At 39.3% G+C, this 16,776-nt stretch overlaps 1 protein-coding gene across 3 annotated transcripts in view; it reads left to right on the forward strand.

Moving 5' to 3' along the window:
• The window catches only part of LIN9 (lin-9 DREAM MuvB core complex component), a 46,876-nt gene that overhangs the window by 27,428 nt on the left and 2,672 nt on the right, over window positions 1–16,776 (forward strand). For all 3 annotated transcript variants that reach the window (XM_037069443.1, XM_037069445.1, XM_037069446.1), the window contains 6 exons: window positions 247–404; window positions 2,760–2,893; window positions 4,563–4,682; window positions 5,315–5,416; window positions 9,186–9,266; window positions 12,894–13,019. In XM_037069443.1, coding sequence (XP_036925338.1) covers window positions 247–404; window positions 2,760–2,893; window positions 4,563–4,682; window positions 5,315–5,416; window positions 9,186–9,266; window positions 12,894–13,019 — 721 coding nt within the window. The remainder of the gene's footprint in view (window positions 1–246; window positions 405–2,759; window positions 2,894–4,562; window positions 4,683–5,314; window positions 5,417–9,185; window positions 9,267–12,893; window positions 13,020–16,776) is intronic.

Raw genomic sequence — 16,776 nt, forward strand, 5'->3', positions numbered from 1 at the left:
TTTCAAGGTTTTGTATAGGATAGTTGTTTTATATAATTTTTTATAATTTTTTAAAATATTTTATTTATTTATCTTTAGAGGGGAAGGGAAGGAGAGAGGAAGAGAAACATCAATGTATAGTTGCTTCTTGTGCATCCCCTGCCGGGAACTGGCCTGCAACCCTGGCATGTGCCCTGACTGAGAATCGAACCGCAATCGTCTGGTTCGCAGGCCCGCGCTCAATCTTATTTTTATAATTTATCCTAGATGTTCTTCTGCATTTTTTGAGGAAGAGCGATCAGCACTGAAACAGAAGCGGCAGAAAATCCGGCTCTTACAACAAAAGAAGGTTGCAGATCTTTCACAATTCAAAGATCTCCCAGATGAGATTCCTTTACCGCTGGTTATTGGAACCAAAGTTACGGGTTAGTGAGATAAGCTTGTTAATATTTTGACTTGTGATTTTTCTCCAAAATAGCCTTTATTGGAGAAGTGGCCTTTAAATTTAAGAAGCTTAAACTATATTTCTACAGCAATATACTGTGCCAGATTACTGTTTCTTCATCTATGAATTGTTTAAATTTCAAAGTTTTATATTATTCTGTTTTTTGGTTTTTTTTACTTTTCTAAGTAGTCTTTTCTGGGTAGTCCATAAACACCATTGTTCTTATGATCCTTGGGTCTAGAAATAGTCCATTTCTGATGATTCAATAAAACTAATTATTCACTTGTTAGTTTATTCAAAATTTTGTAACAGTATAAATTTTGTCAATTTATAAATGTGATTCTGTATATTCACTTCAGTTATAACATGGAGAGAAAGTACCACCAAAGCCAAGTTTAAGTTAATCTTAAAGAATTTGCTTAACTGAAATTGCAACTTACGTGGTACAATGGCAAGGTTTTATGTGAGTGGGTGGGTAGGTTAGTAATTGTACTGAAAAGTTTTGAGAAATGGTTAATCAAGGAGTGTTTTCTGGAGGGAAGGAAGCCTTAGCTTTAACTTTTGACAAGACTCTCTTAGGTGTCCCCCACCCTTCCACATAGTTTTCCTTTGCCAGGGATGTATGGAGAGCCTCTGTCCGCCCTTCTGTGGCTTTCTAGCTTCCAGGATCTCCCCGTTACCTTTTTGCCTGTTCTGCTGTTCAGCACAGCCAGGCTTACCCCGTGGGCTTACAACAGCCGTGAGTTTTTCTTTTTCTTTCCTGACTGAGTTCATCACTTCAAAGTGGCAAAGTCACAGGTTTTTACGCACTGGTCCCCGTGTAATCCACCCTCTATTGCAACAGCACTGCTGGTTTTCATGGCCAGCTTTTACACTAGAAAAACCACTTTACCAGCCGAGTGGGTGGTGATGCTGGGGTGTGAGCAGCCTCGTGCAAACAGACCACTGCCTTCCCCTGACCTGAAGCTCTGGCAGGTTTTCAACACTGAACATTTCTTACCTGTTCTCTGCTTTTGATCCACTTCCAGTACCCTGAAATGGTTGTGTTTGACAATCCTGTACGGGTTTATACTTGTCTTTCACAGAGAAGAATCAAAAACCTCTTCATACTGCCGTATAACTGGAAGTCCTTTTCTGTATTTATGTTTGCTTATTCAACCTTATTTATTACTTATATCTTCTGTATATCTGTTTACTTTTCCCTTAACTGATCTGTCAAAGACAGAATATTTTAGGCTTCTACAATTGTGGTTTTTTAATCAACTGATTCTTTTAAACAGTTTTCCATCAAATAATTGTGTTCTATTATAACGATATTGTGTATTGTACTTTTTAACCCATATAAAATGTGTCACTTTGTCTAGTTTAATGCCTTAAATGCTATTCTTATGTTTTTCACGCATGCTGGGTGTTTGCTTGGATTTTCCTGGTGTTATTTCAGACTGCATTTAAATAATAGTGACATAAAAATTTTTCTGTGTGAGGGGTCCCCTGAGTTTGGCTACTCACTAGGAAGATTCAGAAAGCTCAGCACTCGTGGCTTTGGCTTATTACAGAGAAGGATACAGAGCAAAATTAGCAAAGGGAACAGGTGCGCAGAGCAAAAGCTCAGTGGAAACTAGTTCAGGCTTCCAAGGACCCCCTTCCTGTATGTCACTCACAACTTGCTTGATACGTCCAACAAAAGTGCTAACACACTTGAGGTGTTGTCTGCCCAAATAACTTGTTGGAGATTCAGTCCCCAGGGTTTCTACTGGGGGCTGCTCGCATAGGCACCCTTGCTCGCACGTGCTGGAACTGCAGACTCCCGAAGGAAAGCAGGCGTGCAGCGCAAACCGCATCACTCTCACAAGCAGTCTCGGCTCGGGGAGCCACCGTTAGCAGCGTGGGAGTACTCTGGAGGTTCCGGTGCCCGATGCCACCCTGTAGTCAGGCCTTTCCGAGGAGAGCAGTCTCGGGCCACTGCATCCTTGTCTTTTCTTTAAAGTGGAACTACACCTGCCATTTCACTCATTAGCATAATGACCAAAGCTCCTTTGTTGACTTTTTCTTTTTGCAATTCAGAATTTAAAGCAATGATTTCAAAATATTTTCTTATAAGTTTGGTAGATATGTGATTTCATATATCAAAAGGGATCATAGGATCATCATTTATAGTTTTGTTTTTTGTTTAAAAATTTTTTTCTTTAAACTGAAAATAAAGTGTATACTAATTTTTGAAATTATGATAAACAACAATACTGTACTTTCTACATTTTAAATTAGATGCTTGTTATAATCAACAATTCCTTGTCACTTCCATACATCATGGTGCCTTTTTTGGTTATTTTCTCAGCGCGATTACGCGGAGTTCACGATGGCCTGTTCACTGGACAGATAGCTGCTGTGGATACTTACAACGCCACTTACCGAGTAACTTTTGATAGGGCGGGGCTTGGAACCCATACTATCCCTGACTATGAAGTTCTTGTGAGTATTTCGTATGTGTTTGTATATTATGCCCATTAAATACGTAACGGAGTGTTTTTAGAGATTGTGTTACATGATAGAATCAAGATGTCAGGTCACAGAGGAAAAGATTCTCAGGGCTTCCACATCCTGCGCACTGGACCCCTGGGGCCGAACTGTACTTAAGTCTCCCACAGTTTTGAGAATCGAGCATTTCTCTGTTGTACCTTAACCAATAGCGCTTTAGAGCGACAGAACTGATCACTCCTGACTACACATCATCTCGGGGAATAAGCTACAGAACATTTTCGTTCCAGCTGTTTTGTTATAGTTCTCCTGCAAAACGATTTTTAGAGTGTGAAGGAACATCTTACACTTTAACATTTATTCTCCTGTTTTATCCCCAGAATTACACAGGGTAGGAAACGGAGACCTTAGTCGTTACAGATTACTGTAAGTAATGCGGCCAGGCCGTAGAGCTGGTTTCCGGACTGTGAGACTAGGATTTAGAGCTCTCAGATTCCTTTGCAGTCCGTTAAACTACAGGGCCATTGTTTCATGATCATGGCTGATTTAGCAAAGTCATGAAAATTATACACCTTTCTGATGAGTTAAAATCATTTTGAGAATAAACCCATGCCGTCTAACCAAGGTTTGAAACAGTGAATAATGCACTTATTACAACAAAAAGGTTTGCCTGTAAGCATTATGAAAATTTAATTCTTCCCCCTTAGGCTCCCTTTTCCATTTCTTTGTTATAAACCTGATGCTTAAGGTTTATGAGCTTAAAATTAAAAATTAAAATTTCTTTATCTGCTCAGTGCAAAAATAGAAGAATCTTCCTTTTCTGATATGAACTTTTTAAAAACTATGACTGTTTATTGTGAGGGTTTCCCTATCAAACATAATTTTTGGAGGACAATTGAGAGAGAAAGACCATTTGGACTAAATGTACATCAAAGTACACAGCCTTAAGTTTTTTCATTAGAGGATGAAATCTTTCAACCTCCCTTCTCAAAAAAAAGACAAGTTGGCCCGGACTGGTGTGTGCTTTGGTCACGAAAAAAGAAAAGTTGGTCACATCGGTGTGTGACCAACTCAGTAAGTTCGTCATTGTCCACAAACCCAATGGCCGCCTGTGTGACTCCTGGTCAAGGCATGAGCCTGGGCTGTGGGCCAGGTCCCCAGCTGGGGGCGCAAGGGGCAAGATGTTTCTCTCCCTCTCTTTCTCCCTCCTTTCCCCTTTCTCAAAAAATAAATAAATAAAATCTTTATAAAAAAGAAAAATTGCATTCTGTTCCATCAGCGTAATACCCTTTATGACATCACCTAAGTATTTCTCTCTGGCCAGAGAATTGACTTTAATTATAGTAGGTAATATTGAGATAGTCTTTAACAGACAGACAACCAAGGGTGGCCGTAGAACACTTTAATATTCCATATTAATCTTTGATCCTCTGTTTCAATCTTTTTGTCTTTTTCTTTTCTTAATTCTCTTGTTTTATGTGTCCGGTCTTTTGGTAGGAGAGTATTTTCATACTCTGACTTAAGTTCTAGTCCTTTGATCTTTGTAGGATAATATACCATCTGATAAATCATAGCATATGAGCTAGTGTATATATATTATGCAGAAATATGTAATGATTGGCAAAGTTCTACAAGTCTTATGGACTTTTTTTTATCCCCGAAGAGTAATGAGCCTCATGAGACAATGCCAATTGCTGCCTTTGGACAAAAACAGCGGCCTTCTCGATATTTAATGACTCCACCACGATTACATTATACTCCTCTTCTCCCGGCACCAACCACGGTAACATTTTTAAAATGTCATCAGTAATTTGAATGATTATTATTACTGTGAACTATGTTTACATCTATTACAGCAACTTGAGGAGGTACCCACATTATTTTGAGTTGTCAGATTTTAAATAAATAGTTGCTTCAACTCCGGAAATTTTGGGGTAGGATTTTTACTTTTATATTTTGTATCCAAAGTGTGTGTATTGGGATGACTCCCCATTTATCTCGATTCAGGGCACTTTTGGTGCTGCTTCCTTTGAAGGAGTGCCCTCCGCGAGCCTTGCCTTTCCTCCCACGGGCTGACGGGGCAGCGGGGCAGCGGGACAGCCAGCGCACAGAACTGCCATTTGTGTGTGGCCAGAGACGGTGGGGATTCTGTAGCAGCCTGCGCATTTCACATCCGGGAAGTAGGGACTGGGGCTCTGCACCAGGCGCTTCTCCTTGTGTTTCCTCTCCTTCTCTTCTGGAGAGGGGTGAAGGAGATCCTTTGCAAGAGGCATGTGGTCGTGGGGAGGTCATCACTGCTGGAAAAAGTGGATTTTTAATATAATATTAACTATAGTAGAATTTACTCTTCACCTAAATATCAGATCCTTCCTTTGGAACAGTCCGTGGTTAAATGATTCCTGCTTGTACCCACAGGATAATGACCCTTTGTTAGGACAGTCACCTTGGAGAAGTAAGATTGCGGGCTCCGACACCGAAACCTTGGGTGGCTTTCCAGTAGAATTCCTTATCCAAGTGGTGAGCATTGTTCTGAATATCTTGACTGTTCGTTAAGAAACTCAATGTCTTTTGTGTTATTGAAGTTGAAATTTTTCCTAGGACCTAATATTTAAATGTTTTTTATCATTGTATTGGTTTTAAGAACTTTCTTATTTCCATCAAAGCTTAAAAATGAAAGTTATAACAGCCAGAAAAAGACTTAGAGGTCTGTTAGGCTTTTGTTAGGTTTGGTTCTTATTATTTTGTTATGTTAAGGACCCTCACATTCTAGCCTGTGCTCTGAAACTCTGAGTGGTAAGCTGTTAATAACTTGTATAAGTATAAAGCTTTTATTTCATAATCTCAGTGCATCCTGCCATTATCAGTCAACTGAACAGCTGTGATGTGTTGGCTAGCTCTTTGGTTAGGAGGAACTTTCTGAGACTGCAGATAGCTATTCATTAAAAAATCTAAGCCTACCTGGCTGGTGTAGCTTAGTGGATTGAGCGTGGGCCTACGAACCACACAATCGCGGTTCGATTTCCAGTCAGGGCACATGCCTGGGTTGCAGGCCAGTTCCCAGCAGGGGACTCACGAGAGGCAACCATACATTGATACTTCTCTCCTTCTCTCCTTCCCTTCCTCTCTAAAGATAAATAAATAAAATCTTTAAAAAAAATCTAAGCCTAAATTGAAACAAGTATACAATTATTATATATAACAGTTTCCCTAAATACCCTTACTCTTAAGAATATAATGAGGTGTTTGTTTAGAAAATTAGGTTAAATTATTTAGTTTGAATCATGGTCTAATGTTTGAAAAGAAAAACTGGAAAAAAAATACTTTGGCCTGGGACAGTCTTTATAAATAAAAAGTTTATATGTGTTATGTTATACAGCATGATCCATTAAAATATTCTGTCTTACTTTTTTGCAGTTGATGTTATTTGGAGGGAAAGTCTAATCATTTGTGTATATGTACATACTATTTTGTATTTCTCAGTCATATGTTGTTAAATTTCCTTACAATATAGAATTTTATTTTGCCTTTTGGCTCCCAAAGGTAGATAAGATATTTTTACATAAAAAGTTTAAATTATGAAAAGAGCCAAAGGTTATGCTTTTCACAAATAGAAAAGCATAACTTATTCACTTGTCATTTAAAGACATGCTTTCTTTAAATAGTGAAAGTGAAAACAAATGAGAGAGATTGATTCACCAGTTCACCAACAGGGGGAGCCAGAAACTGAGTACCACTGAACTAAAGTATTGATATTTTTTTAAGATTTTATTTTTTTATTTTTAGAGAGGGTAAAGGGAAGGAGAAAGAAAGGGAGAGAAACATCAGTGTGTGGTTTCCTCCCACATGTCCCCCTATTGGGGAACCTGGCCCACAACCCAGGCATGTTCCCTGAGGGGGAATCGATCCAGTGACCCTTTGTTTCGAAGGCCCACACTCAATCCACTGAGCTATACCAGCCAGGGCTAGAGTGCTGATACTTTTATTGATGCTTAGGTGTTTGATTTCAGGGCTTCATTTCTTTTTTTTTTTTTTTAAGACTTTATTCATTTATCTTTAGAGGGAAAGGGAAGGAGAGAAGGAGAGAAATATCAGTGTGTGGTTGCCTCTCATGGGTCCCCTGCTGGGAACTGGCCTGCAACCCAGGCATGTGCCCTGACTGGGAATCGAACTGCGATCGTGTGGTTCACAGGCCCACACTCAGTCCACTGAGCTACACCAGCCAGGGCTAGGGCTTCATTTCTTAACTTCATAATCTACATATGTTAAGCCTAGTTAAATCATGTAACGGTTCCAATTATTACTTTAGCCTGAGAGGTAAAAATAAAAGGCCTTTTGTCTTTTGTAGTATGTAAGGTTTTATGAAACTCAGGTTTGTTCTTGTAAATATTAAGCTTTGAAGTACATGGATAAATAAATGGATATGTTCTTATATTTTTCTTTTTTTTTTTAAATATTTTATTTATTTATCTTTAGAGGGGAAGGGAAGGAGAGAGGAAGGAAACATCAATGTATGGTTGCTTCTGGTGCATCCCCTGCAGGGAACTGACCCCTGCTGGGAACTGGCCTGCAACCCAAGCATGTGCCCTGACTGGGAATCGAACCGTGATCGTCTGGTTCGCAGGCCCGCGCTCAATCCACTGAGCTACACCAGCCAGGGCCTCTGATATTTTTCTTAAAATAAACATTAAAATATTTTGCAAGTTTCATAATTCATAGTTTACAATGAATTTTCTTTTTGAGGGAACTTTTTATCCTAGGGTTAGGGATTTGGAAGAATCTAAAAAGATCTGTCTGCTTTGTTATAGAGAACTTAGTTTTGAAAATAATTAAAAGGAAACAGTGATTTTCTATCAAGAACAGATAAGCAACACAAAACTAAAACAAACACAAAAGGGGAGAGAGAGACTGTTGCCTTCATCTCATCTTTTACTGCTTCCAACTCCAAAAAAAATCACACAAATTTCCATAAAAACTCAGTAACTTAGAGAAAGGAGAGCGGAACCTACTGAGCCATAAATACAGGTCTGTGGGAACAAGTACGTAACGTATCTCACCAGGCCAATTTTTAAGAAATTTTTGTATCAAAAGTTTAAAGTACATAAAAGCAGACAGAATTGTATAATGCGGTTCTATGTATCCATTATTGGCTATAGCTTATTAAGAACTCTTGGCTAAATTCAATAAAAATGTATCAAAAACAAAAAAACAAAAAAACTCCCGACTAGTCCTGTTTCATCTTTACCCCCACCTACTTTCTCCCTTTTGTATTATTTGGCAGTGAATACTAGACAGATATCATTTATCTGTAAATATTTTACATTATGTATCTCTAAGAGGTAAGGCCTCTTATTTTTTAAAGAAACATAACTAATATATAATATACCATTGTTACATCTAAAAAGCTAACAAAAATAATAGTATCAGATATCCTGTTGGCAGTTACATTTTTCATTTCCCCTCAAATATCGGATGCTCTTTCTCCATATAATTTATTTGTTAAAGAAACTGGATTATTTGCCCATAGAGTCTCCCATAGTCTGGATTTTGCAGAATCCTTGTGGTATCAGTCAACATGTTCTGTTTTTTGTATTTTTTGTAAATTGCTCATTGGATATGTGGTTTTGATTAGATTTGGGTTTTTTATTTGGTTGGTTTAGTTGTGTTTATGTGATGGGTTTTACAGATAGTTATATATTCTGATAGGAGACATGTTTTCTTTTTTTAATATCATGTTGGCTGGCACTGTGTATCAGTCCTAGGTCCGTCATTTATTAGGACTGTAAAATGATGCTATTCTCATTCTGTCAACCCTTCCTCACTCTTTACTGAAACAATTCTATAAAGAAAGATTTCCCTAATCTATTGTTTGGTTACCTAATGGCTTAGTTTGTATAGAAAAGACAGAATACATGTTTGATTCTTTGTTTTCAGTTTATAGAATAATGACTTTAGTCACTAGCATTCTCTAACAGAGGTTACTTTATAGGTTTTAGTGAATTTGTGCTTCCGCCCACTGCAGTCTTCATTCTCTTTTGTTCTTACTGGTCCACGAATTGTCCCGTTTGTCCAGGTAGACTCTTTAATCCTTTCGACATGTCCTAGTTACAGTGGCTTTTAGATATTTTCTTGTCAGCCAATCAGATTAATAAAATAAAAGGCCTGTGCTATATTTATATGGAAACACTAAAATTTACTGCTAAAATGTCTTAGTGGAAAGTTGGCAATTTGATGTCTGACACACTTAAATGCCTGTATTTGTTCCAAAATATGTCTTCTTTCTCTATAGACCAGATTATCAAAAATTCTCATGATTAAAAAGGAACATATCAAGAAGTTAAGGGAAATGAACACAGATGCAGAAAAATTGGTAAGGTTTTTCTTTTTCTTTGCTTGTCAAATTTTAAAATGGTGGGGGCTTCTATGTCTAAAGATTTTTAAATATTTTATGGAAGAACACCTTGAAATAAATGTTATTTTTAAATCCTCATTTGATGTCACTACCTCTTGTCCCACTGAACACATGGTAAGTGAATGAGCAATTCGGTCCAGGCATCAGCCCAGCCCTCACTGTGCACTTGCCTGTGCAGCTGAACAGGCTCGTGGGTATGTTAGGTTCTTTGACAGTTTACGTGCGCATAGAATCCCTAGCTCCTCGGTTAGTGCCTCTAACTAAGGAAGTCATATTAACAGGGGTTGTTGAAAGTGATGCAGAGTAAGTAAATCAGGAAATACATAAGTTGGCATCATCAGGTTATTTGGACAGCCTGTATCCTACTTTATTAGCCTGATCAGTCCAGAAATATGACAGCCAGTTTTATTCATACGAGAGATTTATCAGACTTGTTTATTTTTGTGTAGAAGATACCAAGAAAGCTTTTGAACTTTTTTTTTGCGTTTTGTTTTATCTTATTTATTTCTCATGAACTTATTGGGGTGACATTGATTAATAAAATTACATAGGTTTCAGGTTGAACCCTGTTGAAAATTGTAACTTGCTCATGGATTTATAGGGTGGGGAATAGAGCTCACCTCCAGTACCACACCATCTCCAGTAGAGTGAGAATGACCGCACGGAAATATGAGAGTGAGGGAGAGCTCAGCGGCTGGACCTGGGGGACGGAGTGTTACAGCCATCTGTCACAAGTGCAGGAATAGGGAGTTGTGACATCAGTCATCTCTGGGACATGGCCAGAGATGGTACAGGGCCAGCTGGATAAGTAGATATGTAACTGAATGAGGAGCAGTCCTCTTTTATGGTTGTAGAATTTTTAAAATCTGAATTATCTAATTCAGATCCATCATTTTGTGAAATTGGAAACTGAAGACCAAAAATGTCAAGAGATTTTAGTCTAAAATCATACAGCTATGTACAGGTACCAAAACAGGCTTCTTGGTCTCTATTTAACCCATTTAGACTTGATATGAAATTATCAGATGAATGGGCTATCAAAGATTGAAAAAATTAGCCATAACATAGTGACATTAAAATGTTGTTTAAAATCTTTCCTACTGGACTTTAATTCTTATCCACTAGTTCTGTTTCTTTTTACTCTATGTGCCTCCATTACATTTTCTGTGATAAATTGTATCATCTCGTCCATCTTTATGCATTTCACGTTCATATCACTAGCTAGGACTTTGCCCATTGTCCAGGTTCCATGCCTTAAAATAGTGGGCTTGCCTTAGCTTAGTTAGTGTTTTCTACTCTTTTTTTTTAAGATTTTGTTTGTTTGTTTGTTTATAGAGAGAGGGAGAGAAACCTCGATTGGTTACCAAACCTTGAACATTTTAAAGGTTTGATGAAACTTCTGGTTTAAGATGGTAGGCTGAACACATTTTCTTCCTAACCCTTACAATTTCACACAGAGTAAGTACAAAAGGAATAAGTAGAATAAATAGAAGCAGATATTTAATCAGGTGTGAAAGATTTTCTCAATTTCTCTGACGCGTTGGATGAAACAAAAACCAATGCAGCTAAAGGCTGCACATTGGAGCCCTGGCGAGGCCCCAGGCACAGAGCCGTGCGTATGGTGGAGGAGTGCAGGAGTGAGATGCAGTAAAAAAGAGATCGATTCAGCGTCTGCCTCTTCCTATCCCTTCTTCAACCCAGTGACAGAATTTAAGTGTGGCATTTACCCACATTATTGGGAGAAAATGAAACACATTTCTAAAGAATTTGAATATATTGTTTCGGAAAAATTAAGTTTTCTTTTGTTTTTGATAATGGTAGACTAGGTGATATGTATTAACCTTTCTTTCTTTTTTAAAAAATATACAGTGGATTGAGCGCGGGCCTGCGAACCAGAGGATCACGGTTCGATTCCCAGTCAGGGCACATGCCTGGGTTGCAGGCCAGTTCCCAGCAGGGGACTCACAGAGGCAACCATACATTGATATTTCTCTCTTCTCTCCTTCCCTTCCTCTCTAAAGATAAATAAAATATTTTTTTAAAAATCCAAATGTGGCCCTGGCTGGTGTAGCTCAGTGGATTGAGCGCGGGCCTGCGAACCAAAGGATCACGGTTCGATTCCCAGTCAGGGCACATGCCTGGGTTGCAGGCCAGTTCCCAGCAGGGGACTCACAGAGGCAACCACACATTGATATTTCTCTTCATCTCTCCTTCCTTTCCTCTCTAAAGATAAATAAATAAAATCTTTTTAAAAAAAAAAGCCAAATGTGTGAAAAAAGAGTAAATGTGGGAAAAGTGCTTAGAACATACCAAAAGTATTCATAAATGTTAACCATTATTAAAAAAATAAAAATAAAAAATATATTGTCATATATCTTTTAAAATATTTACTTATTTTTGGAGAGAGGGAAAGGGAGGGTGAAAGAGATGGAGAGAAACATCAATGTGTGGTTGCCTCTTGTGCGCCCCCAAGTGGGGACCTGGCCTGCAACCCAGGCATGTGCCCTGACTAGGAATCAAAGGTGACCCATTGTTCTTATCTATGCCAAATAGATAAGAATAACTATTTCCTTTGGAATAAAACATAAAAATAACCTGCTTGAAGACACTGGAGCATTAACCAGGCATTAAATAATTACAGGGATAGGATGTGGGAAAAGATGTAAACTCAGAAGAGGAAGCCTGACTTTTTACTCAGGGGTTTCTGCAAGTTTCAAAGATGGCTTAGAAGCTGAGTCTCATTCTTGAGTGGCTTACAATGGTAGGGACGACAAAAATCAGAGTCCAAAGACCCGCCAAAGGTCAGGAGAATCTGGCAAACCTTCTGTGCTGTGGGCTGGAATCTGGAACATGGAAGCTTCAGATTGCACATCTCTGAAACTGACCTAAGAGATTGTAGAACTCTAGGGCCTTAAGCAGCCCACCAGAAGTACCTGTGCCCTCTTTAAGGAACATGGCATCACACTAGACGTCAAATTATTTCCACAATATTCAACGTATAGTGTCTAACCCTCATTTTAAGTCCCAGACACAACAGGAGACATGATAACCCCAACAAATACCGAAAGGTAGTATAGAAAATTGACATATTCCAGATAATGGAATTTTTAGGCCTAGATTTTAGATGCTTAATTTGTTTAAAGATACTAGAAAAAATGAGACTATTAGTTGGGGGCTGAAAACTACAAAAATAAAAAGGACCAAATGAAAATTCCAAAAATAGCCCTGGCTGGCATAGCTCAGTGGACTGAGCTCAGGCTTTTGAGCCAAAGGATCACCGGTTCAATTCCCAGTCAGGGCATATGCCTGGGTTGTAGGCCAGGTCCCCAGTAGGGGACATGTGAGAGGCAACCACACCTTGATGTTTCCCTCCTTCCCTTCCTCTCTCTAAATAAAAATAAAAATAACATCTTTTAAAAATAAATAAATAAGCAATATATAATATGCACGCAAGAAGATGTCATTGAGTGTTGACAATTTCAATAACCTTTCGTTGGTACCTGATAAGTCAGACCTCTTATTAAATCATTAAAATTGTACTGCTCAAAAAAATTCCTTATCCAAATCTGATTCTTGTCTTCTCAGAAATCATATTCCATGCCCATTGGCATTGAATTTCAGCGGAGTTACGCAACCATTGTTCTAGAGCTTGAACAGTTGAACAAGGACCTAAACAAAGTTTTGCATAAAGTTCAGCAGTTCTGCTATGAGGTAGGTGGTTTGCGTGAATTTCCCTTGCGGGGCTGTGCCCTCTACACTTTCTTGTTTGAAGCTTAATACTGTTACCTTACATTTTAGAAAATCCAGACTGAGCCAATATCTTTATAAAACTTGTTAGCAGAACTATATTTTACACACTTGTATTCCTTATAGCATCAGTGTCACGGAGTGCTGTGTATCCAGTGAGCTCATCACGTGTTTGGGTTACAACTAATACAGCACACCAAAAAAAATATTATTTAGAAAAATAATTACTCTTAATTCTGTTGCTCCAAAGACCGTATTTTGGTTTACTTGTCCTTAGTTTTATATATATTTATCTTTATTTATTTATTTTTGCATTTTCTCACTAGGTTATGATCATGCTGTGCATACAGTTTTGTTCCTCCTTTAAACTTCACATTAGAACTGTGGATGTGGAACTACAAACACATAGGTTGTAGGGTTATTTGTGAATTATCATTATCATGCACGTGAAACTATATTTGAATGTGGTTCGACAGTTTCACCTAAAATTTGAATGAAATGATTGAGATGAGTTTAGAGTGCTCCTGCATTTATTTTTTCCTTAGAGGTTTCATGTTTCCTGTAAGCCACCTTTATCAGTGGTGTGAGGTTCCTAAACAGTTAGCTTTTTGAGACACTAGCCTTGATGAGTCCCATGTATCGGCCATGAGCGATACTGTCAATATGCTAGAATTAAACTGAGGGGAAGGAGCTGTGGTGACCCTCCGCTAGACTGAGTGTATTTTACTCATTCCTGTAGCCGTCAATTATTATTTTCTTTATCTTTCTAGTGGTTATCACACTGCACAGCAAAATGTGCTGTCCTATCAGGTGCACGTCCCCTCTGGACCAGCAGCCAGCTGGGAGAGGTGCAGACCGAGCAAGGCGAGATGGCGCAGCCGAGCTGGTCATGCAGCAGTGGGTTGCTCATCAGTCTCTGTATAACTTCGTGATTTACACAGGGTCGTTTGGGATGGGCTCATTATCTGATGAAGTAAAATCACTTAGCTTTCAGAATACTCCTGTGGAGGTATAATACTGATTTTAAAATAAGAACAGACCAGAGAGAACACTCTGACTAAGAAACTCTACTCCTGAGCATATACCTCACATGTATGTGAACAGGTATTTACCAAAAGGTGCACACTAGAGTGTTCACAGCATCACTGTTCATCATAGCCAAGAAATAGGAATCACTCAAATACCCGTCGATACCAGAATAAATCAATAAACTGTCATAAAACTATACAGTTTTATACAAAATATAAAGTTTTGTATGAAACTTTAATATAAATATAAGTTTTGTATAAAACTATACAATGCAATATTACTCAGCAAGGAGAATGAATGAACTCAACTACACGCAGCACCATGGATGAACTCACAAACATAACGTTGAACCGATAAAGCCAGACACAAAAGAATGTATATGTAATGCATGGTTCCATTTATGTAAAGCTCAAAAGCCGCCAGAAGCCAGTCCGGGATGCCCAAAGGCAGGATGGTCGCTACCCTCCAAGGGTTATACTGGGGGACGATGTTGGGAGGGGTTTGGGGGCTGGCGGTGCTCGCTCTCTTCGTCTAGGCACTGGTTTCTGAGGCACACTTGGTTTGTGGTCATTCAGTAACCCATACAGTTCATGATTTGTGGACTTTCATGGAGTGATGTGAAACCTCAGTTGAAATTTTTTTAGAAAGAGTTGGAGGACAAGGCTACTCATTGCAGCATTACTGGTAATCGGAAAATAGGATATGAGTCCCGAATGCCCAGCCCCAGGGGCTTGGCTCGCTAACGTCTGGTGGTCCATACCGTAGCGCACGCTGCTGTCGGAGAACCCGGACGGGCTGCATTCACTGGTACGGGGCCCTCCAGGGTGTGTTCAGTGAGAAAAGTAACGTACAGAAAGTACGTATAGTATGATACCTTTTGGGTAAGCAGAAATAAAGTATACATGCATCTGCTTCGTCTTTCAAAAACAAACACAGGAAGGATAAGCCAGAAACTGTTATAATTTGGGAATGGGGAAGGGAGGGGAGGGGAGAAGGACTGACATTTCTCTCAAGTGTTTGTTTCCCCAACAAATATGGGTAAGCTCTGAAACGCAATACAAACGAATGAGCCTGACTGTGTGTCAAAGGGATAGCGTAAACACACCGGAGGGGGCAACACAAATCCATATAACTTTGACACAGCATTTTGGCCCTATACCCTGTAAACCAAACTTTAAACAAATATTGAACTCTAGTTGGTACAGTTTCTCTCACAGTGGTAAAGGATCAGCAATTCTGAAACTCTGTTCTGGGACTGAGCCGATGATGAAGCAAGTATATCGAGAAGAACGGGAGCCAGGTCTTGCCCTGTCAATGAAGGGGGAGACTAGAACAAACCCGTGGTTCGTTAGGTTAGATTAGAATAGGAAAGAATCTATATGAATTAATGGTTTATTTTTATAACATGGGTATAACTAAGTGGGTGGGTGCTGAGAGAGCCTAGAGCAACGACACCCCACTCCACCCACTGAACACACCTGGCACCCAAGTCTCGGTCTGTGAGCACTATTCTCCAATAGAAGGAGGCCGGGCTCCTTGGAAAGGGCTGGTTCCAGAGCTAGGGCAGAGAAAGTGGAAGGCGAGCCTGGACCATCTCCTTGTGCCAGGAAGTAAAATGTGCCCCCCAAACAAGGGGATATATCAAAAGGAACCAGCTTGACAGGGTCTCCACTGGCCAAATCCGGGATGTGTGAGCTTCAGCATAAGTAATTACAGGAAGAGATTATAACCCACTGAATAAAATGAGGTCCATGAGTCCACTAATAATTAATTACCTAATTTTTAAGGAAAAGTCCTTATAGTAAAATACCCACTACTGAACGTAGAAGGAACAATAGGAACAAGAAAGACCATTTGCCAACCATTGTAGGACAGATTGGTAAAGGCAAGAGTCAACAGATGCTAAAAGCAGTGGATAAAATTTGACAAGGAACAAAATCTTTACTGAGCCTTGAAACGTTCCTTCACAAGTACTTTCTGTGGGGAACCCGGCAGACACTTAACTACCTTAACCGAGCAGTCAGAGGTGGCGTCCCGGTAATGGGACAGGTCAGCGCCTGTGCCTCCTGATCACGGCGTCCCGTGAAACAGCAGTCGCCGGCGCCGTGGTGCTCCTGCCCGGACTGCGACACCTCAGTGACTCATGGGGACGGACAGACCCACACTGAGGGGCCCATACAAAACAATTGGCTGGTGCTTTTCAGAAATGTCAAGGTTGTGAAAGACTCTGAAAGTGTTCCAGAATGAGGGAATCTAAAGAGACACGACAACCAAATATATTCAAGGGGAAACATAGCCATGTGTAGGACATCACTGGTCAGTTAACGAAATCTGATGATAGTCTATTAGAATATGGTATTATATCAGTGTTAAATTTCCTGAGTGTGATAATTGCACTAGCTTGTGTAAGAGAATGTCCTTGTACTGAGGAAATACAAGTGAGTATTTAGGGATAAAAGAGAATAAGGGAAAGGAATTAGATATACACAGAGATCAAATGTTAAGTCAAATGGAATAAGCCGTAAATAGTGAATTTGGGTTAAAAGTTATCTAGAATTCTCTTTTCTCTAGAAAACTAGTATAGGAGTAAAAAGCCTCTAAGGTAAGAGTGCCCCTCCTCTTTGTTATAAATGCTGGTTTGTAAACAGCCAAATCTGCAACGAAGCACAGCACACAAACGATGCGGCCTTAT

The sequence above is a fragment of the Sturnira hondurensis genome, unplaced genomic scaffold (genome assembly GCF_014824575.4).
Source record: "Sturnira hondurensis isolate 20B ecotype Veracruz unplaced genomic scaffold, ASM1482457v3 Scaffold0018525, whole genome shotgun sequence".
Classification (NCBI taxonomy): Eukaryota; Metazoa; Chordata; class Mammalia; order Chiroptera; family Phyllostomidae; genus Sturnira; species Sturnira hondurensis.